Source organism: Thamnophis elegans, chromosome 13 (assembly GCF_009769535.1).
Source record: "Thamnophis elegans isolate rThaEle1 chromosome 13, rThaEle1.pri, whole genome shotgun sequence".
In the NCBI taxonomy this organism is placed as follows: domain Eukaryota; kingdom Metazoa; phylum Chordata; class Lepidosauria; order Squamata; family Colubridae; genus Thamnophis; species Thamnophis elegans.
The window spans coordinates 32,035,225-32,060,650 of NC_045553.1; the positions used below are offsets into that span (position 1 = coordinate 32,035,225).

Genomic DNA, 25,426 nt, shown 5'->3' on the forward strand with positions numbered 1-25,426 from the left:
CCTCCAAGATAAACCTTTGCCAGTAAGTCAAAGTTTATTTCAGTCAAAGACGAGTATAGAACAAAACAATTAACAAACTGTTTAAAAGTAAAAAGGAATGTACCAAACAAAACACAAGCTAGCAGAATAACACAGAATATTATTCTATTCATATCACTGAAAGCTACGCATAGAACTAAAAAAATTCAGAAAACTACAGAAAATAAATAACCGATATCTACCCATCCTTATTCAATATTGTTTACATTAGGTATAGTAACTGTACAGTAATATTGAGGGATGGGATTAGGCAATTTGAACGTCTTACTGGCAGCATAACAGAATTTGGCAACATAAAGAGAAGTGGAGGCCCTTAGATCAGAAAGCAGAATTAGCTGTAATGGTAGATTACTGAGCTGATCTTTCTTTACCATCCATAACTTTTAGGTAAGGGTTATAAAGGATGAAAAACCCAAAATTTGCCAGCCATTTTAATAGCCTTCAGCAGTTTAACTTAACCCCTCCGTAATTTTTCTAACACTTCTGACATTAAGGTAGGACATTGAGACAGAAATCTAAGCCACACGCCCCAGGGATGGGTTATCATTTTTTGTGACTGTGAATAAACAGTACTATCTAAAAAGAAAGAAGCATAAAACCATTTACATCCAAAGTCTAAAAGTTCTTCCCTGGTCTTCTCTGCTGAGCCTGCATAGGTACATCTCTAGATGAGACACAGACTTATACACCTTAAAGTTAAAAGCAGTAAATAACACAAAAAATATAGATGTTGATCATATTTATTGAAGAAAAAAATTGCCAACAGACTGCAAACAAATATTAAAAGTGAAGAACTAATATTCCAGCCACCTTTTCGAAATTTTAACCACTATCCCATTTTCAAAGCAGTCAACATCTTCAGTGCTAATTCCAGGTGGAGTCATTTCATAAGGACAATAGTAGTTGGTTTTATTCTTAATCCAATGAATACTTTATGTTGCTCTATATTTTTCAGACATGACCTTGTGAGATAGGTCTGAATGAGAAGTATCAACTAGATCAACATCACCTAGTGAGTTTTTGCATCTAGGTGTAGAGTTGAGCCCTTCTTGTCCAGCACCATAATTACTGCATCATGTTTACCAATCTCTAAAGGGGAATTATAATTGAAGGCAGCCTTCTTTCATCTGGTGTCCTTCAAATGTCCTTCAAAGGCATGAGCATCATTGCCCCAGCGCCCTTTTCAAAATTATGCAATGATGGTGCCTGCCAGGAACTGCAGTTCTACAGCATCTAGGTCAGATTCCCCATTCAGGTTATACAAATATATATTTCTGGACCACAATTTTATGGAAACATCCCCAGGGTGCTAGGCTCCGCGTGCAATGCCACATTTTGTCATTCAACAGCATTAGTGTCCAAAGGATTCACAGCATGGCTTTTAACCAAGAATATGTTCACTTCTTATGAAGGTTAATTGAATGGCAAGAACAGTGAGCAATGGTGTTAGGGAAAACACCTTGTGTCAATTCTCCTCACACCTCCAGATAAGGCATGGTGTATGAAGTAGAAACAGCAGCTTCCACTTGCTGCAGCCTGGAGACATATAGCTACACCTTCATAAGATGGGTGTAAATTCATGGGCTTAGATTTGATGCAGTAAGTGCCCTTCAGGCTTTATAAAGTTAAAGATCAGCAACGAATGAATGAATAGATGGCCTTTTCACTACACTACCACATTGCATTACTGTTAGGATGTTATATATACGGATAGTCCTCGACCTACGACCACAATAGACACCAACATTTCTGTGGCTAAGTGAATCATTTGTTAAGTGAACTTGCCCCATGTTACAACCTTTCTTGCCACATCGAATCACTGCAGTTGTTTAAGTTAGTAACACAGTTGTTAAATCAATTTGGTTCCCCCACTGACTTTGCTTAAAAGGCCGCAAAAGATGATCACATGATCCCAGGACACTGCAACTGTCATATGAATCGGTTGTGAAGCATCCAAATTTTGATCATGTGACCGTGAGGATGTTGTAGCGGTCATAGGTTTGAAAAACAGTCATAAGTTGCTTTTTTCAGTGTTGCTGTAAGTTTGAACGATCACTAAATGAACTGTTGTAAGTCGAGGACCATCTCTATAAAGTTATGACTCCTAAAACAAAACTCTGTTTCATATAATACATTTATTCAGGAAGCAGTATGGAAATGATTTGACATCCCAAATTACCCTGCTGTATTGGTATTCTGTGGCAATTTCCATTCCAAAGAACCAGCCTAGCCTTGGGCTATATACTATAACGTAACTAGTAAATAAATGCTAATCTTATAACATAATCCAAAGTGCAGCCATTCCCTTACAGGTATAGAAAAGTCTTAGTTTACTACTGTACCATAATGGAACAGGAACGTCCATCACAGAGAGATATATACATTAAATAAGCTGTGCCCAATTGTATGACCGTTTTTGTTGTGGTTGATCCCACAGTCCTTAAACAAATTCAGCTTCCTCCACTGACTACTTGTCAGAAGCATGCTAAGAAGGTTGCAAATGCCGATTATGTCACCCTAGGACACTACAACGGTCATAAATACCTGCCAAAGCCTCTGAATTGCCCAGCCTCCGAATTTTTATTATGTGGCCATGCAACACTGAAATGGTCTAAAGTGCAAAGTCACTTTTTATCAGTGCAGTGCCATCGTAAATTTGAACAGTTGTTAAATGAATAATTGCAAGTCGAGAGCTATCTGTATTAAATATGCTAAAGCACATCAATTACAAACCAGGTTTTTGCATTGTCTTGTTAGTGAGATGAAGAAAAAGCTAATCAGAGAACCAAACTTCAGCAATTACAGATGGTCCTTTCATATGACAATTTAATCACATTTTTTACTACATTTCTCAATACTGTGTATGCAAACATTACCTGGGAAGCTATTGAAATATCCTGAAGCTGTTATTAACAGAAAACTAAACTGCACAGCCCAATTAATGTTGTACATACATATCAGATGATACTTTCTTCCAAATAGATTGTACTATAAATTCTTAGATGTCTCCACTACCTCCCACAACACTCTAAAATTATATTGGTTAAACTGCCAACTGGCAAAGGACGTTTGTATGGATTGATCCTTGTGCCAGAGGGAGATCACCGAAAACAATAAAACAAGAGGTTTGTAATCAAGGTAACCACGTCATTGAGCAAATTCCATATGATAAGACACATTTTGCTAGCTAAAACACTGCACAAATAAACGATAATTTGGTAACACTACATGGACTCTTTGATAGGGATTAAGAATGGCAGTAAATGAGAATACATTGTCTTAAAAATGGAAGGTATAAGATGTGTTCCACTTAACTCTACCAAACACAAAGAAGGGAAAGAGATCAGGAAGTCTACCTTGGCCTTCTTTAGTTTCAGTTCTGAGCATTTGACATTGTTTAAAAACAGATATGATTAAACTTTACAAGTTTACAAGTTTATTCAAGACAGTTCATTATTGTAGTAGGAAGATAAAAGTTCAATTTCCTTCAGACAGTACGCAACTGCAAAGTGATGCAAGATATGAAACATACAGTACTTATTTATCATCTCTACTGTTTCTGTCATTGAAGTCCAGGAGGGAAGGGCTATCTCAGTGGGCAAGAAGGCAGTGGAGCTTGGAATATCTGGTAGGAAGGTAGAGGATCCTCCGTTGCAGTTCGCAGAATATATCTATAGTTATGCAAATAGTCATTGTAGTCTGGCAAGTTTCTGTCTTTAGACAAACAACAATAAAGAAGCTGCTCAGAAATAAGTCCATGTCATTCTTGTTTTGTGCGACCTGACATCAATCTTGCCAGACGAATGCTACTATCTGCATAACTATAGATATACCCTGAAGTGTTTAGGTCTGTCCTTGCTCTTTTCCTGCCTGTCACACATTCTGTCTTCCTGCCCTCTATGAAGCAGCCTCTCCCTCCTGAGACTCCAGACTACATTCAACCACACTTCCCTAATTTATCCCAACAATGTTATTAGGCAGATTCAAGCTGAAAGAAAATACCAGGTTCCAAACTACTTGGTGAGATTATTCTTCTTCCTTGTGGGATTTCTTTAGTAAAATATGCAAACGAAGTAACATTGTAACCTTAAATCAATCACAGTTCTCCCATCTCTTATTTTATATTGTTTTCCCACTTGTCTTTTAGTTTCACATGAAAGCCTGCGCTTGGCTCTAGAAATGATGCAAATAATTACAGAACAAAATTTAACTGGAATTTATTTGATAAGTTGAGAACAAGAAGAAACCTAACTGCAACTATCACTTGAATTAAGTGAGGTGTGCTTTTTGTTCTCCTTATGCAACAGAAAGGCTTTCCACAGTCAGTAAATAATAGTTATTCTTTAAAAAAATTAAAAATGTGAAAACTGAACATGGTTTTCTGTGAATGTTTCTTTCCTACCGTGGAGAAACTATGCTGTATTCTTAAGATACCGAGAACATGTGGCTTTCTTATCCAATACTTTTAACAAAAGAATTGTTACACAAATGTATTTAATTTGGCTGATCTGTTCTTTTATTCGTTGCCGAATTATATTATCTTTATAGTGTATTCCTATCCTGGTTTTATAAAGTTCATAAAGGCTTCAGATTTACAGCAGAAAAAGGCCATGCAATTTTTTTTTAAACTACCAGCTAATATAATGTTTGGGAGTTTGCGTTCATTGGACACATATGGCAACAAACAGTATCAACTGGGCTTTTAAAATTTAAGGAAGGAAAGTCAATAGCTAATGTTACAGCCAAGTCATATATTTTCTTGCTATTGATATATGAGAGCACTTGGGCACAAGAAACCAGGAACTACAATACCATATTTAAGATGTGTTTTTCTGTATCATTATGTACAACTGTCTTTTATTTAAAGTAGCCACACCCTGCTTGTCAGGCCTGCAGTTATATTCCTTTTTAGGATCTTTGGTCTGCCACACACTCTATTTCATTATGCTGTTTCATAGTGTAGTAATTGGGAGGGGAATAGAAAGGAGTAGAATTGTGGAATGTGTTATCATTCCTTTCTAGAAGCCCATGGTCAATCTTTTGTCTCCGCACCTCTGCCATTGACCGCTGTGGAAATGCAGCATGGGTGAAGAAGATTGGACCATGTGATGATTTATGGGTGTTGGGGATAAGATCATGAACTTTAACTGGGGTGGAATCCCAGGAAGCTTTTAGATTGGGATTTTCAGTGTTTGTTGCCAACATGTCTGTCTTATTAAATTGGAACTTTAAGGATAGCCGCCTTGGACTCTGATTTAATTCTGAATTATATTTGGAACACTGACACTGCTTTTCAACCAGAAAGACTTCCAAAGTGTTATACAAGTCTTTTATATATGGCATGAAGTTCTCACTAAATACTTCTAATATTTATTTTATTATTTTAGCTGATTAGTGTTCTTCTTTAAAAACGCTTCAATAAACACCTGTTTTTAAACAATAAAATATGTATTTCTTGCCTTTTGAACCAGGGACCCATGGTGAAGAGCTGATGATATAAGGTTGTAGCCTTACCTGACCTCCACAGGTATGGGAACTGATTATTTCAAATCAGCTATAACAGATTAAACCAAAACATAAACAATTGTAAAATATAAAGTCTATATCACAACTAAGCATTTATCACCAAATTCTCCTGGCCCAAATCCTCATAATCAGTTCATTAGTTGAAAGTTCCAGCAATTCATGCATCATCTAGGATCCTTCTTATCCTATCGGTTTTAAAAAAAAAGAAAAACAAATGTGGATTATATTTGCATAATAAGGGATGAGGGAGAAATAACATGAAAAATGCCTGGGTTTTGGTTGCCCTAGTGATACATGGCTTATCAGCATGGTTGCACTTGAACATATTATATCCCAAAAGATATTACACAATTTATATGACAAACAGGAAGAATCTATAAATAATGCACAGAAAAAGTAGCTAAAGAGCCTAAAGTCATGGCTTTACTGATGCTGCATTGCAACTTAAAGATTTCTTTTTCTACGTTTCAAATACGACAAGTAACTTGCTGAAATCCTTGATGGTCCAGGAGATTTTCTGAGATGTAAATCCCAGTCTCTTTTTCTCAAATGATTTCTCTCTTGTAGCTGGTAAAACTATGCAACAAAACCCTTAAAACAACAAGGGCTAGTATTTCGTCCCTTCTTACTCATTGAGTGGGATGATCACCATACTAAATTCTAAATCTGACCCATTTGTTAGATCAGATCAAACTTACCATGCTTGTTTTTCTAAAGTCAAAATGCACATCTCCACTTATTGCTTTGGAGGTCAAGAGAAAAGCCAGAGACCTGTAATAATTTCAGACTGTCATTCACATTAAAGACCCTTCCTTTCCAGTTCTTCCAGTACAGCTTGGACTCTATGAACTGCCTCTTTCCTTGCCTGGCGTACATTGTCCTGACCACCTGTCTCTACAGAGTCCAGTTCCAATAACTTCTTGGTCAGCATTTCTTCCAGCAACCAGTAGTCCTTGTCTGTCTTTTTACCTACAAATTCATCAACTTCTTCTTCCAACAGTTCAATTCCCTCCATAACCTGTGCGATCTTCTGTATTTCAGGCTGCACATTAGTTGGAGACTGTACGTTTATTTTAGTAGCCGATCCACTGCTAATCACAGATGGTTTCTTATGTACATTATCATACAGCTGGGGCTGTGCACTATACTGCACTTTGGGGTTGGAAGCAGATGGCTTAACATCAAGCTGTGCTGGATTGCAGTCATTTGTGGTCCCAGAAGGCAAACTATTGTCTTCAGGAAGATAACCATGTTGGTTAATCCCTTGATCCATTTGGCTAAAGGAGTCCTAAAGTAGAAAAAAAGCAATTTCAACAACTCTATCAATTCCATTTCCCCCCATCCTGTTTCGAAAAGGATCCCTAGGTGGCCAATATTGCCAGCCTGCCTCTCTGCATATTTGTAACATCTGCATTCTCAAGATCTCAGTGCAAAAAGGCTGTAGTACTGAAGGCCACTATGGATAGGACCTGAACTTTGAACCTGTCAGAATGACATCACAATGTGCCATGATCCAATAACCTAAAACCTAGGTGACCTTCTCATGGGTTCAATAGCATAGTAAGCAGTTTCCCAAAAAACAAGAATGTAAGAGCTCACCAGACTAAGTGCTTCCTCCCTCACATACATACAAAACTGTCAACTGGAAATAGCAACGAAACTGTAGATGACAGCTACTACATTGAAGACTTATAAGTTTTAAATCTATCAACGAACATCAGCAATTACTTTTCCTATTAGGTTTCTTTTTAAAACTTTATTATTTTATTGTTACCAATTTCTGCAATATCAAAGCATTTCAACTATGACCGAACAAGATTTCTCCAGTATTCTACCAAAATGCTCTTGGCAAAATGTTTCTATATCAATACTTATTGAATATTAATCACCTTCCTTTTTAAAATAGTTATTTGCCTCTGCAATTTTGCATTTATACAAATCTCCTCTAGATGCACTATAATACTGTACTACTCCATTTTTTTAAACATTTAAAGCCTGGATCTACACGTTTCTTATTAAATCAGATTTCACATAGTACAAGTAATATAAATCCATACTTTGTTTCTCAGATGAGAGCTGAAAATAAATCAGCATAGATTTTTATTTTTAATAAGTTTTGCCTTAACTCTATCTAGTCCTTTACACTCCAAATACTTTCAGATATTTTTATATTAATTTCCTACCTTACATTAGTGAGTTTGTTAGTATAGAAAGACTCACAGTATGTATTTGAAAAGGTTTATATCACTTTCTTGTATCTGTTTGCACAAAACTCTTAATTTTTCTCGGCTGGGCTTTTTCATTGCAAGTTAGTGACACTTTGACAAGTTTATTTTAAATTAAATTACTAAATAATTTATTTTGGCTCATTGTTAGTGTTTTCAACCAGTTTCAATTGTATCAGACTTTCCTTTTTAAAAGCCCAAAGGAGGGAGAGGTGGGGGGGGGGGGCAGAGTTTGTGTTGTCCACTATCCCACGTAGTACTGCAAATTGTATGTTCTCATTTGTTTAGCTCTTTACAAATTAGCATTAGCAAAACTAGAAGCATAGCACAATTATAAGCAAGGACAACACAATTTAAAATAATAGAAACTATGGTATTTGAAGACACAACCCTAGATTGTCAGCATATTCTTTAATATTTTGCATTAAAGGATAAGTAAACTCCTTGTGCATTTCAAAGACATACCTTTGGATTGTTATTTGGGGGATGTAGAGTAGACGCATCACTGCTAGGCCAAGATCCTGCAACATACTGATTCCCTTGCCCTGCTGGGGGAGGGGGCCAACCATAGGGAGACTGCATTCCATAAACGCCAGGTGTTTGCCAAGTGGCATCCCGGAGACCTGGTTGAGGAGGGGGCGGCCTTTGCTGTGGAATGTTAGGACTGCAATCTCCATACGGATAGGGTGGAAGTGGAAAGGCTGGGCCCTGCGGGAAAAGGGGGATACAGATATACATTTCTTTAATCACCCAGGAAAACTCATCACTTAAATAACATTAAAAGACATTTCTAGTAGCAGTGTTTCCATGACACTAATTAATACTTTAATACAAAAACAACATTCCCGTTATCTGTTCATGCTTCAAAAGGCTGGGCCCTTTTCTGATGGGCACATCTGATTATGGTCCATCCATGCGGGATGTAATACAGCTGAGTAAGCAATGGTTTGCCCTCCCCCATTTCCTTATTCTCATAATCAGGACACATGCTGGCACTTTAGAGTAGATGCTCCACAATATCCTGGGTGATTTCCCCTTCTTTCAGTATTTGAATGCTCCTTTTCATTTACTGTCTCTACATCTGAAGAAAGAAGGGCAGCAATTGAAATAGACAAAATAATATGGCCTAGAAACAAGGAGACAAGTGCCAGGCCTCCCTTAGGCATGTAAGCCAGATGGGTGACATGGTGCCAGTCGCTCTTTACAGCCCAGCCCACCATATAGGTTTGTTGCTATGGTGAGACTAGGAGGCAGGACAATTAGGTATGTTTGTTGTCTTAAGATGACCAAATACGTAGACACACACAATGATGATTCATATCAGATATTTACTTGTGGAGGGGTGTAGCCTGCTACCTGCCTCCTCATCATGGAACCTTCGGCTGGACAGTCTGGAGGGGGGTAATTCCAGTTTGATGCTGATGATGGAGTTCTATATATGCTAGAAGACTCTGTGGAGTAAGTGGCAGGAGGGTGCTCTGAAGAATAGTATGTGTTTGACTGTGGGAGACTGGGATATGGCGGTCCTGCCCCAGGAGCTGGGTATGAAGGTCCATAGACACCATTTGTGTAGGAAGAATCAATTCCCTAGAGGACAAAAAGAAAAGCTATTTGAAACAACTTGCCTAGCTTAAAGACAATAATTAATTAGGCTATCAGTGCCTTATTCAAAGACAGTTCCAGAATTATTTGCTTAAGCAGCCCCAGTAAACAGAATGACATCTATAAGATTTTTTGGATCTTGCAACTTTTAGTTATGGACAATATAGAATATTGCTTGTAAAAAAGCTAAGAAGAACAAAAAGACCAGAACATATCCACGTCAGCAACCAACACCTAGATAAGCAGAGATTAATATCAGACAAACAATCAAGCAGAAAACAATACCCTAATCAAAAAAATTATCAAGGAGAAAACCACACCCCCACTTTGCAAGAAGAGAAGCTATTATATATAAACAGAGCAAATCCTGCACTGATGTTACTATTTAGGTAATGAAATGTTTGCAAGCAAGCAACCAAGCTCAGAAAGTACCAAGAACGCAGTAGCAAAAGACGCTGTTCTATTTATTACTGTCATTACAGTTTGATTGTTTCTGGTAACAATAAAACAAATTGACCCAGCTGAGAAGATACTAAAATCACTGATACTTCTATATAAAAGAAACTATTTGCATAGAACAAGAAGTCTTGTGAACAGTTATGACAGACTAATAAACAATTTGAGACAGATTTTACAAACCATCATTTAGGGCAAAATTTCAGGTCTTAAGTTTTTCACCCAGGTGACACCTAAATTTTTCCCCAAAATGATATCAACTCTCAAACCAGAAGCTTAATTATTCTATAAGAAGCCATGTCCAGACAAACTACAGTACATTATTCCTATTACTTTACCTGGCCTTGAAGCTCTGTTCCAACAGGATATGGATTTGAATAGGAAGCTCTTGGAGATGAATTCCAGTAATTGGGGGCATACCCGGGATAAGGAGGCTGTTCCTACAGGAAGAAACAATACATTTAATTTCTGCAAGCGATTAGATTCACACCTGGAATTTTATAGAACAGTATATAGCTAACTTTTGCATTAAAACTGAATGTCAGACCATCAGTAGGAAGTTCAACAGAATGTTGCTGGAAAATCTTATTAATCCATGGCTACCAAGCTAAATTCAGCAGTCTGCTTATAGCAACAAGTGTGACTACAGTTGTAAGAAGATCCTTATAGCAGAGAAGCCTCTAAAACAGTGTTTCTCAACCATGGCAACTTTAAGTCCTGTGGACTTAAACTCTCAGAATCCTCAGCTGGCTGGGGAATTCTGGGAGTTGAAGTCCACAGGACCTAAAGTCACCAAGGTTGAGAAACACTGCTCTAAAAATAATGGCTTGACTCTTGGTGACTGTGTGGGAGTACTGATACAGCATTTCTTGGCTACAGTATAGAAAAGGTTTGCCTCTAGTTTCATCCAAGATGTTTTTCAACTTCATAGTTTTTCAACATTGAATTCCAGAGTTCCAGCCAATTGAATGAGACACAAAACTGAGCTCCAACACAATCACTAGGTGCTACTATGTGCTTTAGCAATGCCTAATAAATGCATAACTTGAGTATGACTTCATTTGAGTAAACATAAAACAGTTTAATACACACACACACTTGTTTTCCAAAGATAAGACTTTCGTATGTAATTTTTTGCTCCCAAAGATGCATTAGAGCTTATTTTCAGGGAACAAGATAATCAGGGTGATCAGCCCAGCTGGGCACGCCCCCACACTCTGGGGCTGCACAGAGAAGGCACAGAGCAAAGGCAGGCGATCCCAATGTGCTGTGTGGGCAAGCCCAACAGATGCAAAGATGAGCCTTCCTTGGCCACCCCCGTCAGCGCCACTTGGCTTTCCTGTGGCCCATCTAGCTTGTCTGTATCCCCTGCCTTCCCACCTCTGCTTCCACCTGCTGCTTGCACAGGTACTCAACTCAGCTGTGCTATGCGGGCTGAGGCTACTATCAGTTACTTTCGGCCTGCACACACTCACCACCTCTTATGCTGGCCATGCCCACCCCCTCACTAGGCTTATTTTTGGGATAGGGCTTATATTAGGCACATTTGTAAAAAACAGATTGGGGCTTATTTCAGGGAAACAGTGGGTGGTGTGTGTGTGTGTGTGTGTTTCAAGTGATGACTGGCAACAGGCAAGAGTCTTGTTTTATTGATGATACATTAAGACTCATACCACTCGCAAAAATAGGATGAGCACTTGTAGAAAACTTCCAGTCTTTTCAAGGTCATATCAGGAAATGGAAGAGCTGGACCTTCCTTTTTCATAATGCAACTTCATTTATATTTATATGACCACACAGCTATGATTAACAACAAATCTAAATTTTTACCTGCAAAAAATCAATCCTGGGAGGGGGGTGGATAAGAGAATCAGAGAGCAGGTGAATGAAGTATTTTCCTCAACAGTACTTCCAGTATTACATTTCTGAAATGCTTTACAACGCCTTAAAGCTTAGCTCATTTGTTCGGTGATCATTACAATACACAAATTGGAAATTCTTGTGGTATTAGGTAAATGGCTAGATACCACATTCATGGAAGGATATTATAATAATCTGATAGGAATGATATGGAAATTGTGGCTATATGGCAATGGTTTCTTCCAAGCAATGATTAGAAAATGTGTAATCTTCAAGTGATAAAGCTATGAATAACGAACACATCAGAATAACCAATATGTATCCCAACAATACCTAAACACAAGCTTAAAGTGTTTAGGCATACCCCAAAGTACAGTAATCTAAAATTTAAGATTCAAATAACTCTCTCATACTATATCTTTGATTTTATTTCAATTATATAACAGTGAGTCAGATAACAACACTAAATCCTCTAAAAAAAATCTTACTGGCATCTGAAAGACCAACCAAATTACCACTGCATAAACTCCTTGTGGGAGATCATTTACTCTATAGATGTTGAGATTGAGCTGTATATTTTTTGAATGGAAGAGTTAATATGCTGCTCGAAATATCAAGAATTATAAGTACATACAGAAAGATTATAAAATACCATCCTCCTTTCCTCAAGGAAAACTGTCTCAGCTACTATCCATTTTTCTTAAACCAATACAATTTCCACCTTATATTTTATGAGATTTCTTAATGAATTGTTTAAACTTAGATGTTTTGGACTGCTAATCTTTAACCATCAGTAGTAAATATCTGTCTTTCAGGACCTATTTCACTGATTGAGCTATTAATTTAAGTGGTGACAAAACACAATTTGAAATAATGTTTTTACATTTTTAATATCTGCTGGTATTTGTGATGCACCTAAAATAACATTATTAGTAAGCCTATGTATGTTTAATTTAATAATCACCTGGGCAACACCTTTCCTTTTACACTTACAGACTTACCATTTACTGAAGGGCTGCCAGGAGTGACTAATAAAAAGCAGGCTTAATCTTAAATCTCTCTTCAGCAAAACTAATTAAAAATTTGCCTGATACTCTTATTCACAGCCCATCAAACTATCCAAGAATGTATAGAATGCAAGTATAAATAGTTTGTCATCTGTCCTCAATATGGTTTAACTGGAGGCATACAATTTTACTGTAGTTATTTCTTAAAATTCCAGAGACTAAAATATTTTTCAAGAACTGAAAGTGAATAATAAAACAAAATATAATGTGAGTTTTAAAACACCTTAAATTTATTTCTATTCCAACATTAAAATAAGATGTCAAGAATTATAGTAATAACATTGTATTGCTCTAGTTACATTCACTAGTTTCACTAACTGATGCTTAAGGCTATCTCATCTCTAATAGTCTAAATTTTATAGAACAAGCCTCCTCTTCACAATGCCAGTTATTTGCACTAAAACTAATCTCCATAAGAAATAGAAATTTGGAACATACCCATATACATGCTCTTTAAGAATTTTCTAAGTGTTAATTATATTACAGTCACAGTTTAGATTTAGGATTTCTTTGTTGTTCATTCAGAATCTTTATCACTCTCTTTAAATCCTTTTGTTACAATCCCAATGTTTAAGATGAGAAAAAGCTGGGGTAGAATAAACTAAAAATAGCTGCTTCAAAACAGCATTTTTACACAATATTATCACACTTCCATTATGAATCCTTTAAAAAAAAAACTAATTGAATCTGTTAGCCAGCAAGTCTTTTTCCAATATAGGAAATAGCACCCACCAATAACATTCCTTAAGTCTCTGGGCTCCATTTTTCAAGAATTAAAGTCTATACGATTTTCCTGGGGACAGACAAGGATGAAATTTTTAGATAGGAACAAGAAGATGACATTTCGTCCAGGACTTACCATTTTCTTAACTTCTAACCAATCCAAGGGTTTCCCTCTTCTTCTTAGCCGAACCAAAGGAAGGTTTGGTTATGGCTCAGCTCCGGCATGCGTGCACTTGGAGGAATGCATCAGCCAGAGTGAGCTCATTAATTTAATCATTAAAACAAATAAGGAGGGGGAGGAATAAAGAGGAGACAAAACAGAACTGGCTTCGTTTCACTTCCTCCTCAGAGTAGACGCAACACACCAGAGCACGTGGTAGCACTTCGCGGGGAGGGGGAAGCGCAAAGGAGGCGCAGACGGTGGCCTGAGGGGGTCAATTACGTAACATAACGCTAATAACCGGGAAAGGAAAAAATATAAGAACTGGGGCCGTTACCTGGGAGCCGCCCTGAACCGCTCTCTGCCCGCTGCCGCGGTTCTGGGCACACCTAAATGGTGCCATGACCCACAGTGGTGGTGGAGGCTCCGGCTCAGGTCGAACTCGTTCCAATTCTGCTCCGCGTAACCTCCTCAGCGCCGCCGCCATTACGGACCCTCAATTAGTATTTATTTCCGCCCCCCCCCCTTGTAAACCAGTGCGCCTGCTCACCAAGCGACCAATCACAACGATCAACACACCTCTTCGGCTTCGATTGGCTGTTTACGATATTCCGGTATGTGGGGCGAGCGGTAGGGTTTTGCTCTAAAGAAATAAATGCTGCTGCTGACGTCAATAAGCGGGGACCGCTCTCCAACGTCACCGGGAAACAGCAAGTCTGATTTAGAAGAAACTTTCAATTAACTCTTAAAGCGCCAGAAAAAAAGAGGAATTCGGATGTTTAGGGCCCAGATGAGAAATCCCCCCCCCCTTGTCAATTGTAATTTATTTTACATAGCAGAATTTGCCTTCAAATTTTATTTCCAGTAAAAAAGTTTATTTTTCCTTTCAAATTCATTCTTAAATATACATTCTTATAATTGCTATTTAACATTTGTCGATTCATATCATTTTCCCGCCTGTATATTTACATTTGCATACTTTATTTCCCCTCCCCCTGATTTAATAATGTGTCATCTGTTATTTGTTTTGTGCTTTGTTCCTTTATTTGTATCTTTTTTCAAGCCAATCATAAAATTGCCCCCATGTCCTGTAAGTACATGGATTCCTCTTTATCCTTTATTCTCAATGTCAACCTGTTCATTTCTGCACAATCTAATATCTTCTTTATTACCTCCCCTTCCAATAGGATTTTGTCTGCTTTCCTATTTGTGCAAATACAATTGTAGCTGCTCTTATTATTTGTACAATCAAATATGAATCTTTACTATATTTCTCTAGCAGAATAACCAATAAAAATACTTCTGTCTTAAACTCTATGGGCTGATGTATCATTTTCTCTAACCATGTTTGTATTTTAACCCAATAGCTTTTTGCATCCCTACACGTCCACCCCATATGATAATATGTTCCTGGTAATTAGTGACATTTCCAACATTTAGCTGATTTATCCTTAAACATTTTTGCTAATCTTTCCGGTGTCATGTGCCATTTATAAAACATTTTATATAAATTCTCTTCATATGCTCTTCATTTTTCTAGTTCTATTGTATATCCAAATTTTTTTGCCCATCTTATCAGTTTCTTTAACCTCTTCTTCTAAATTTATTCTAAGTAAATACCTATAGAGTTTTTTAATCATTTTTTCATCCGTTCCCATGAGTATCCTATCTAGTTCTGAATCTTCCATATTAAAACCATACTCTTTAACGTCTTTTTCATATCTTGTTTATATTTGCATTTGGTTCAAACTTCATTTCCAAAGATGAATATTGTCATGGGTGGAGCAGTTTATTCCACAAAATTGGATAATAAATTTGGAAGGCCAATGGAGAGTCCCTATCAAAACAAGATTGGGGACAAAACAGAAATAATATTGTACAGACTGGTAATTGTCCAGGTACTTGGAAGAGCACTTTAAAAAGATTATTTTTATATTACTTTCTTTTAAATAGGTTTAAAATATAAATTGTCTCTACTGTACATGTTAAGGAAAGTCAGCATGCATTCAGTTACCCGAGTTTGCAGTGGTATTTGAAGCCATTTTGACCGTTACATATATATATGGAGGGTATAGGTTAGGAAAGTTGCATTTACAGTCAAGATTTTCTTAGTCTTAACACAATAGGACAAATGACATACAAATATTTAAATATGTTTTTCACCTATTTTATCCTTAAAATGAGTAGCATACAGATACTGTTCATATCTTTACATCAGTGATAGACCAGTGTAAATAAAAATTACAAGCATTTAGCAATAATAAAATATATGATACAAATAATACTTCAAACTTAGAATTGTAAGAATGTAATATAAAATACTATTTTAAATAAGAATTCTTAGCATTCGTAATACAGTTGAAAAACTAAGAATATAAAACAAAATAGAGCCTGTTTGATGTAGTGTTAAGACACTAGGGAGTTTGTAAGTTCAGGTCCCACCCAAAGCCAGTTAGATGACCTTGGGCCAGTCCCTTTCTCTCAGCCCTAGGAAGGAGACAATGGCAAACTCCTTGTGAGAAACCATGCCAAGAAAACTGAAGGGACTAGTCCAGGTAGCCACTTGGAGTAGAATAAGAGCAAAAGGACAAAATTATTGTGCAATAATAATCCAAGGTCACCCAGTGATTTTCAAGCTGAGTTAGGATCCTCCAAGCTTACATATATAATTTTGGAACTAGGGCTCATCACTTAGCATCCTAAATGATGGTTTATTGAATAAAACGCATTAGTTGGACTCCCACGTAATGCAGACCAGAATGTAGCAGGCTTCCCAAAGCAAAGCAGGTTTGAACGTGGTTTGTTGGACCCGCTGCAGCCCAAATCCCGGGGGGGGGGGGGGGTTAGGAGCTCATGAACCAGGTACCCTAAGCGAACATGGGTCTGATGCTGCGGAGCCCATGGATCCAAAACGGATGGTCCAAGTTCTCGTTGACTGGCGAGCACAGCCGATCCCGTCTTCGATTGCGCTCCAGCCAACCGGGCGCGGCCGCCTCCGACCCCTCCGCCCTTCCCTGGCCGCCTATTTAAGGGTCGAGAGGCCGACGGCGCCAGACTCCCTCCTGGGAACACCCATGCGCACCAACTCGCCGCCGGGCACGGGTCCTCTTTTGTCTCCCCGCCCCGCCGGAGCTTGTGCTTCCGGACCGGGCGGGGAGAGGCCAAGAGCAGGTTCCGCTTCTCCCAGGGCCGATGCGGGCGGCGGAGCTTCCGCTGCGTCCGGGGGAAAAATGAATTACATGCCGGGCACGGCCAGCCTCATCCAAGATATCGACAGTGAGTTGCTTGCGGGGCGCCCCGCCTTTGGCCCGGCGGGTGGCTCCTTGCAAGCGAGCCGGTCTTCTCATCCTCCTTCTCGGGTTTTGAACCAGCTTTCTTTCCACTTCTCCTCTCCTCTCGATAAATGCCTTTGCTTTAGGGAATGGCATTGCACTCCTTTAAGCGCCGCTGTTCTGCATGGCAGCAGGAGGCTGGGGTCGGGCCACGAATGTTAAGGGCGTGAAAAAAGGGGAGAGGAACCCCCCCCTTTCCCCCCCAAAAAGAGAGGCACGGAGCGCTGCGTTGTGGCCGATTTCGGTTTGAAGGATTTGCGGCTGGCGAGTGTTCCGTATAGTGGCAGGACTCCTCTCTCTGTTTTGGAGGGTGTGTGGCAGATCCCTTGGCACTATCTTCCTGGTTTTTCTTCTCTTGTTTTCTGCCTTGGAAGTGGCTTGTGAAGGCTTTAACTTGACTTGCTGTGGGCTTTGAGCAAGCTAATTGAAATCATTGTTAATGGGGTAAGCTACAATTGGGGAGTTTTGCACAATGCCCTTAAGTTGTATCCCATAGTTTTAACGCCATGGTGAATTTTTACAAAGGTGAAAGGGCTTCCTCCCTCCCTGCCTTCCTTACCTACCTACCTACCTACCTACCTACCTACCTACCTACCTACCTACCTACCTACCGGAGACATTGAAACATCAGTCAATCCTGTTTTACATTAGTCTGATAATTTACATGATAGTTTCCTTCAGTGATACATTTTAATGGCTTTTAAAGGCAAACATCCCTCCAGTGCTGGTCAAAAGATAACCTGAACCACAAAATAGCAGGCTATATTTTTAGACTAGTATGTTGTATATGTGTGATCCATATAGTAAGTTTATGCTGCACTGCAAAAGAACCCCTGAACACTGAACTGAGTAAAACCATGGTTTATGGTGTGTTATAAGCATAAGATGTGACAGACTGTTAACACTGTAAAGCCCAACATTTTAAAATGGTGTGAACTGGAGAGTTTTCAGTTGGCTTAGAGCGATTGAGGAACAAAAAAGCAAATAGCAATAGCAGTTAGCAGTTATTTATATACCGCTTCATAGGGCTTTCAGCCCTCTCTAAGCGGTTTACAGAGTCAGCATATTGCCCCCAACAATCCGGGTCCTCATTCTACCCACCTCAGAAGGATGGAAGGCTGAGTCAACCTTGAGCCGGTGGGATTTGAACAGCCGAACTGCAGTCAGCTGAAGTAGCCTGCAGTGCTGCATTTAACCACTGTGCCACCTCGGCTCTAAATTCAAGCAATGAAAATCAAATCCAAACAATAAGGCTAATTGGATCCCTGCACCTCTCTGCTTTTACAGTGAATCTGATCATTCTTTATAATTTCAAATAGCAAGCCTTAAGCAAAAAGTATTTTGGTAGAAATCACGCAAAGACAAATAATAATATATTTTGGAAAGCTTATAGACTTTCAGAATTGTAGAAAAGCTGATTGAACTCTCCAAAAGGCTTGATTTTTGCAAATTAATGTGAATTTTCTCTTTTTTTTCTCCCCTTTCCAGAGAAACACTTGGTCCTCCTTAGAGATGGCAGAACCCTGATTGGATATTTGCGCAGCATTGATCAGTTTGGTATGCCGAACCATTTTCCTTTCATTTATGTAGCTTTTCATAGTCCTTCGTGCAGCTAATATTTTGCCAAAGCCAGGAGTTCAAAGGGAAAAATGGATTGAGGAAAAAAAAGGGGGGGGAGAGAAAAAAAAGAAAGTACTTAATAGCACTTATTGCTGAATCAGTTTGGTGTAATGGTGAAGACATCAGGAGACACTGTGTTTTAGTCCTAACCCTTAGACGCAAAGCCAGTTGGGGTTTCTTTTAGCCCTAGGAAGGAGGCATTTAGCAAACCACTTGCAAAAAATTTGCTAAGAAAAAACTGCAAGGATTTGTCAATGCAGACACCAGGCATCGAAACTGAGTCAAAGCAGAAAATATCAAGGACTTTCCTGGATTAGAATCAAAATAAATGATTGGGTTCTTGGGGTACCTTCAAAACAAGTTTGCCAGTAAATAAATCTTTATTCTGCCTTTGCTGCAGGAGTTCAAAGCAATGTACATAGAATTCATTCCTCATATTTTTTCCCCCCTCTGCAATAACCCTGGAGAATTTTGCTTCATAGCCTCTGGGGAAATGCTAGGGTGCAGAAGTCATCCCAAGCTTAGTTTTCATGCAGTATGTATTGTTCTAAAGTTCTAAACTATCAGGTGATCAGAAAGATCGGTCAGAAATCTGAGTATACAACATTGATTAATACAGCACTGGATTAGTGGGAAATGGGGGAAGAGAACTGTCTTCCAATACCCATTTTTGACCGAAGGTGTGAACATCCCCAAAAATCATATCACTGGATACTCAGCAGCATTTTCGAAAGCAAGAGTGACTTTTGAGAGGCAGTCTTTTCCCCTTTAAAATCTGTACCTGGCCTGACATTGTGGTACTGAAATTCAACTGCTTTGCCATGGAATTTCAGCTATTAGCTGTTAATTCAGGTTTTAAATACTGTACAGGAATACATAAAAAGTCCAGTTTGCTGCTGAACTCTGCTGTACCACTACCACTAGAGGGTAGCAAATGCTACAGAAGATCAAGACTTAGGCATGCCTTTAATTGAGTTTTAGAGAGCTTCACTTGAACTTGGACAATCTGATTATAATAATCATAGAAGTAGTTTCTGTTCTTAGATTAGAAGTGCATTGCTATGGGGCTGTTTATCAAGCTTGTTTTTCTTTGTGCAGATGAGAAACAGCTGTAAAAAGAAAAACGGGCTCAGAATACCAAGAACTCGACTCTGAACGACATATAATCCCTAGTATTGTATACAACTATTTTAGAGCTTAGGCTAGTTCCGGTATACTAAGAATTGAACAAAAATAACAAAGAGCCAGAATAGACCCAACTCTCAGATTTAATTCAGAAGTCTGTATTCTTTGGCAGAGGCCCAATAGGTCCTTGTCCTTTTTCTCTATTTTTAATTTTTTCTTTTCTGTACTGGAGAAAGTTGGAATGAAGTTTATATAAAGAGGCATGGGAATCTATTTGTATATCTATAAGCAGTGTAATTGTCTGGCAGCTGAATAAAATGTGACAAAATTGGGTGCAGGATGAGAAACTGCTAAAAGAAATATTGAGTTTGAAAATGGATTAGAACAAAGGGGACTGCAGAAGAAAAGGACTTCCTGTGTATCTCTGTGATATTGGTCAATGGTTGAAATGTTTTCTACTGGACCATTCTAAGCTGCTGTGGGCATAGGACTTTGTGGGACGACAAAACCGCGCTCGACTAAGCCGCGCCCGATTAAACCGCGTCGCTGACGTCATCAACAGGGTGACAACAGCGAGCGCGGAGAAAGAAGGGCGCTTTAAATAGCGCTTTGAAAGCAAGCCGATTCAACTTAAGGTAAGGGTTAGGTTAAGGGTTAGCTTTAGGGTTAGGTTAAGGGTTAGGGTTAGGGTTAGGGTTAGGTTAAGGGTTAGAGTTAGGTTTAGGGTTAGGTTAAGGGTTAGGTTTAGGGTTAGGTTTAGGGTTAGGTTTAGGTTTAGGGGTTAATTTTAGGTTTAGCGTTTACAGTGTGCTTCTGTCTCCACGCTGTTGTCGCGCTGTTGATGACGTCAGCTACGCGGTTTCGTCGAGCGCGGTTTCGTCGAGCGCGGTTTTGTGGTGGAACCTAGGACTTAAGGTTCTTCCTGTGTTTATGTAAGCATCAGTGGTGGGATACGGCCGAGAGGCCCCAGTACAATTGTACCAGTGCCTGCTGGGAGCACCAGGTACTGTTCCGGTATGGTGTTCTGGAGGGCCCACCCTCCTTACCTGTATTTAACCCAACCGGGCCATTTGCGCATGCACAGGGAGTGTACAGCGACTGCGCGACACTCCACCGAGCAGCTGAAGCATCATGAGTGGATGCCCGGCCCTGTCGCAACGTACTGGTTGCAACGGGATCCAGAACCCACCGCTGGTAAGCAAGCACACAAATGCAACACAGATGGAAAGCAAAAACCTACATGGAGATTCAACATATGTGTAAATTAACAGAAGAAAATGTGGATACCTCCTATGGACATTATTAGCAAAGGGCTTGGAAAGAATTTTGGAAGCCATGTTCTGTATGGTTTCCATAATTTATTATTTAATTTTTAATGGTTTGTAATCTTTATGGGGTTGACCAGAGGAACAGGACTGAAATAGTATATTGTGCCCATTTTCTGGAATGAGAATAAGCAGTGGTGTTTGTAATATTTTGATGGCTGATTTTAATATTTGGTGTATGGTCATGGAGCAGAAGTCTGAAATGTTCATTTCTCTCCAGATGTGGAATTATTAAATAATGCTAGTGGTTGGGTAGGCATACTTATTGTTGCATTTGACCACATCCTTACAAGTAAACCTACAAATAACTGCAAGCAAGCCTGTACTGACATGCTGTGGTTTGGATTTAACACTGAAAAAATGTTTTGGGATAAGCACACATGGTACATCTGTTGGAATCTCCTTATAGAAGCTATGGATTTTGTTTTCTGGGGCTTACACACTAGTTGTGCAAACCCAGGAAAATCACACCAGGAACACTGACATGTATACTTTAAGTACCTTGTCCATTCTTTTACTGTCTTCATAGCTGAAATGCATTTTTCATGGTGTTATATTGTAGGAGCCCAGAGAAAGATGCAACTGCTTAACTGCCAACTGATCTGGAATGCATCTCCATTCCATTTTGCATAAACTTTTTTTACTTCAGATCCAATATGTACAATACAACTCCACCCCCACCCCGAACAATGCCTAGCATTCTGCAATTTCATGCTGGCCATATAGGACAGCAAGCCCATTGCCCTACATTCAACCTGGAAGCTGGTGTTGCTAATTTGTTTGTAGGTGAGTCCATTTTGGGCTGAAAGAATGGAAAACAGTGTTCTGCCATCAGGATGTTTATTTACATGTATGGAAATCCTGCACATGGTTGGCTAGCAGATGAGTTAGAGGATAAATTTGTGTAGATGCCAGACTGAGTTTGGATTTGCATACCTCTGTGCAGAGTAGACTTCCTGTTGGAAAAATGAGGGATGTGAACTGTAAGTTACAAATATGACAATGGTGTGTTTTCTAGGGACATACCAAAAGAAAAATGAAACACCATTATGTTTGCAAAAAAAAAACTTATGGAGGACATTTAAGCCATGTAAAGACCTCTGAGCTGTTGGATGAATAAAATAAGATGAAGATTCACTTCTTACATGTTGGAGGAAAAACAGAGGTCTCATACGTGCTAAGCAGAAATAATGCTTCCAATGCCAGACGACAAAGAGGAAATATTTGCTAATTAGTACTATTTGCTTACCTCTTTAGAACACGGTTGCACAGAAACACAAAGGTGGAACGTTGCAGATTGTTCCTTTTACACGTGTGTTGCAGCCACACATTTCATCACTCTTTCCATCTTTGTTTCCTTCTCCCTGAACTTTCAGCAAATTTGGTTTTGCACCAAACAGTGGAGCGCATTCATGTGGGCAAAAAGTATGGTGACATCCCTCGTGGCATCTTCGTAGTCAGAGGCGAGAATGTTGTCCTCCTGGGAGAAATTGTAAGTCAGCAACTGGTTTTTTCTTTTTTTAGTGAATTGTAGGCCTCTTGGAGCAGAATTCTGAGAGTTGAAATTCTTACAGCTTAAAGTTGCAATGGTTTGAGAAACACCGCTACAACTTAATTCTGAATTGATATTAGCTGACCTAAGTCGGGATTACAGGCACGTAGGTTGATCTGTCTGGAGGCCACAAGGTTGGGGAAGGATTTTGATTTTTCTTTAGGAGTTTTTTATTCTTTAAAAGGTGTCCTGTTGTGTCCAAATCTAAAGCACGGTGCCCTTCTCTGTTTCTTGACTGAGGGAGGCAACATTGTCCCAAAGACATTTTCAGTGGTCCATTGTCCAGAATGGCTAAAAGCCAAAGGAGCACAGAATACTGAAGTGGTACCTGTCTTCTTGAATTTGCATGCTTTCAAACTTCTAGGTGGACGGGAGGTTACCCTGTTGCCCGGAGCTTGGGTGGGTCGCAAACTTGGACTGTCAGCTCTCCAGCTCAACATCTTTAACAACTGAGTAACCCCTCACCCTCCGTTTTGCTTTATTTTATTCTTTATTGTATGATAAATGGTTTCTTTTGGTGCTTTTTTTAAATTGAGAATAGTTTGATAATGTGGAATAGAACAGAGGGACTAAACATACCTGTACAAATCCACAGCATATGTGTTTTGTGTCTCAGAGGGAGGAAATTGCTGTTTCTTCCCAATTTCAAGCCCTGAAGTATTGATGCTTTTTCTACTGCAGGACCTGGAAAAGGAAAGTGACACCCCTTTGCAGCAAGTCTCGATAGAGGAAATCTTGGAAGTTCAACGGGTAGAGCAGCAAACGAAGCAAGAATCAGACAAGTTAAAAATGCAAGCGCTGAAGGAGCGGGGCCTCTCCATTCCAAAGGCTGATACATTAGACGAATACTAAGTATTTACCTGAACTGTCTCCCAAAGATTGAGGAGACTGTGCACTGAAGTGCCCAAGTGATGGGCAACTGTTTTTTTATTATTATTATTTCAGATTCCTTCCCCCCCGCTCCCCCAGTGCAGAAAACAGTTGGATCACCATGACATAAACTGTAGTTCTTCCCATTTCACGAAAAATCATTATTTTTGAAGATTAAATATAATCCAGCATGACGACACAATTGTAAAAGAGAAGGTTGGTTTAGGACATTTTGTTTATTTTATTTTTTTATTACAGGGATGACTTCTGGAAGAAGTGGGGAAGTAACCCTCTCTAACCTGTAAATAAAAGGTTATTCTAAACACTGCCGTAAGCCAAAGTGGAAGCACTACCGAGAATTTGTCTTTTTTCTTAGTCACCAGGGCATTTTTCTACGGGGGACAGAGAAATGACAGAAAAACACTTTTGTCTTCTGAACTGGACTGATGGAAACTTTAAAACCCACAAATAGGAGGGAGAAAGTTTGACAGAAACATCTGAGTTCTTGTTTGTGAAAAGTTTTTGATGGCCTCTGAGCTGGCTTGTTTGCTTGCAGATGTTTCAGTATTGAACCCAGGTAACATCCATCATTGGTGAAGATGTAACATCTGCAAACAATTACGCTTAGGTAGCACCAATAATTCTATAGTTGACCCTGAGCTACAAATATTATCTTCTGTTACTCTTATCTGTAAAATAGCAGAATAACGAAATTGGAAGGGACCTTGGAGATCTTCTAGTCCAATCTCTGCTCAGGCAGAAAGCTCTATACCTGTGATGGTGAACGTATGGCACGCGTGCCACAGGTGGCACGGGGAGCCATTTATTAGGGCACGTGAGGCGTTGCCATGTCAGCTGCAGCACGTAACTTCAGCCTTCTTTTTCGGCTGTTTTTCGTCCTCCGGAGGCTTCCCTAAATCTGCCTGAGAGCGAAAAAACACCCAACGTGCAAACCCCAAGTTCGGGAACAGACTTCTGGTTTGCGTGATGGGCTGTTTTTCGCGCTCCATATCCTTCAGGGAAGCCTGAAGGCTCCGGAGGGCAAAAGACAGCCATACGGACAAACTGGAAGTCATTTCCAGCTTGCCCATAGGGCCGTTTTTCGCCCTCCTGAGGCTGTGGGAAGCCTACTGAAGGCTCTGGAGGGCGAAAAACGGCCATACAGGCAACCCGGACTTCCGGTTTGTCCATAGAGCTGTTTTTTGCCCTCCGGAGCCTTCAGGGAAGCCGCCTGGGGGGCGGGGGAGGCTGGTTTCACCCTCCCCAGGCTCCTAGAAAGCCTCTGGAGCCTGGGGAGGATGAAAAAGTGGTCCCTCACAGGCCAAAAGCAGGGAGGATGACGGGTTGTGTGGGCATCCACGCGGGGTCATGCACATAGCATTATGGGTATGGGCACACCCATGCACGACCCCCCCCCCTGCACTCCCCCCACATTTGGCATGTGATCAGAAAAAGGTTAGCCATCACTACACTATTTCAGACAAATTGGTTGTCCAGTGTCATCTTAAAAGCCTCAAGTGATGGAGCATCCACAACTTCTGGAAGTGAACCATTCCACTGATTAATTGTTCTCACCGTCAGGAAATTACTCCTTAGTTCTAGGTTGGATCTCTTCCTGATAAACTTCCATCTGTTACTTCTTGTCATCATCCCCTCTTCTCTGTGACAGCCCTTCAAATATGGGAAGACTGCCATCACGTCACCCCTAGCCTTCATTAGACTGTTATGTACCCAATTCCTGCGACCATTGTTCATAAGGTTTAGCCTCCAGATCCCTTAATCATCTTTGTTGCTCTTCTCTGCACTCTTTCTAGAGTCTCAACATCTCTCTTGTATTGGGGCAACCAAAACTAAATGCAATCGTGTAAACAGCCATTTATCAGAAAGCAGGAAGTATGATTGTTCCTGCCATTTCTTCTAGTCCCCAAGAATGATCCCCATTCA

At 39.6% G+C, this 25,426-nt stretch overlaps 2 protein-coding genes across 4 annotated transcripts; one reads left to right on the forward strand and one right to left on the reverse strand.

Moving 5' to 3' along the window:
* Positions 1–5,443: 5,443 nt before the first annotated feature.
* On the reverse strand, positions 5,444–14,221 carry BAG4 (BAG cochaperone 4). 3 transcript variants are annotated; one of them, XM_032229913.1, is made up of 5 exons: positions 13,996–14,221; positions 10,187–10,288; positions 9,123–9,377; positions 8,256–8,498; positions 5,444–6,853 (listed from the first exon to the last, which is right to left on the reverse strand). In XM_032229913.1, exons 1-5 carry the CDS (start codon positions 14,143–14,145, stop codon positions 6,365–6,367), a joined length of 1,239 nt encoding a protein of 412 aa, XP_032085804.1. In that variant the 5' UTR covers positions 14,146–14,221; the 3' UTR covers positions 5,444–6,364. The 3 variants fall into 3 exon arrangements, with proteins under 3 accessions (XP_032085804.1, XP_032085806.1, XP_032085805.1); XM_032229915.1 differs by lacking the exon at positions 13,996–14,221 and adding an exon at positions 13,635–13,982; XM_032229914.1 differs by lacking the exon at positions 13,996–14,221 and adding an exon at positions 13,508–13,591.
* A 973-nt stretch (positions 14,222–15,194) lies between these two features.
* On the forward strand, positions 15,195–23,822 carry LSM1 (LSM1 homolog, mRNA degradation associated). The gene is made up of 4 exons (XM_032230103.1): positions 15,195–16,934; positions 18,479–18,547; positions 22,437–22,552; positions 23,294–23,822. The coding sequence occupies exons 1-4, from the start codon at positions 16,559–16,561 to the stop codon at positions 23,462–23,464; spliced, it is 732 nt and encodes a 243-aa protein (XP_032085994.1). The 5' UTR covers positions 15,195–16,558; the 3' UTR covers positions 23,465–23,822.
* The last annotated feature ends 1,604 nt before the right edge of the window (positions 23,823–25,426 follow it).

Bases quoted from the DNA above. Each gene is read 5' to 3' on its own strand.
- LSM1 (XM_032230103.1), top strand. From the start codon at position 16,559: ATGGATCCAAAACGGATGGTCCAAGTTCTCGTTGACTGGCGAGCACAG. The intron at 16,935-18,478 runs GTGAGTTGCTTG...TCCCCTTTCCAG, and splicing joins CCTCATCCAAGATATCGACA to AGAAACACTTGGTCCTCCTT. The intron at 22,553-23,293 runs GTAAGTCAGCAA...TTTCTACTGCAG, and splicing joins TTGTCCTCCTGGGAGAAATT to GACCTGGAAAAGGAAAGTGA.
- BAG4 (XM_032229913.1), bottom strand. From the start codon at position 14,145: ATGGCGGCGGCGCTGAGGAGGTTACGCGGAGCAGAATTGGAACGAGTT. The intron at 8,499-9,122 runs GTAAATATCTGA...CTTTTCCCGCAG, and splicing joins CAGGCTACACCCCTCCACAA to GGCCCAGCCTTTCCACTTCC. The intron at 6,854-8,255 runs GTATGTCTTTGA...TTTCTACTTTAG, and splicing joins CCCCAAATAACAATCCAAAG to GACTCCTTTAGCCAAATGGA.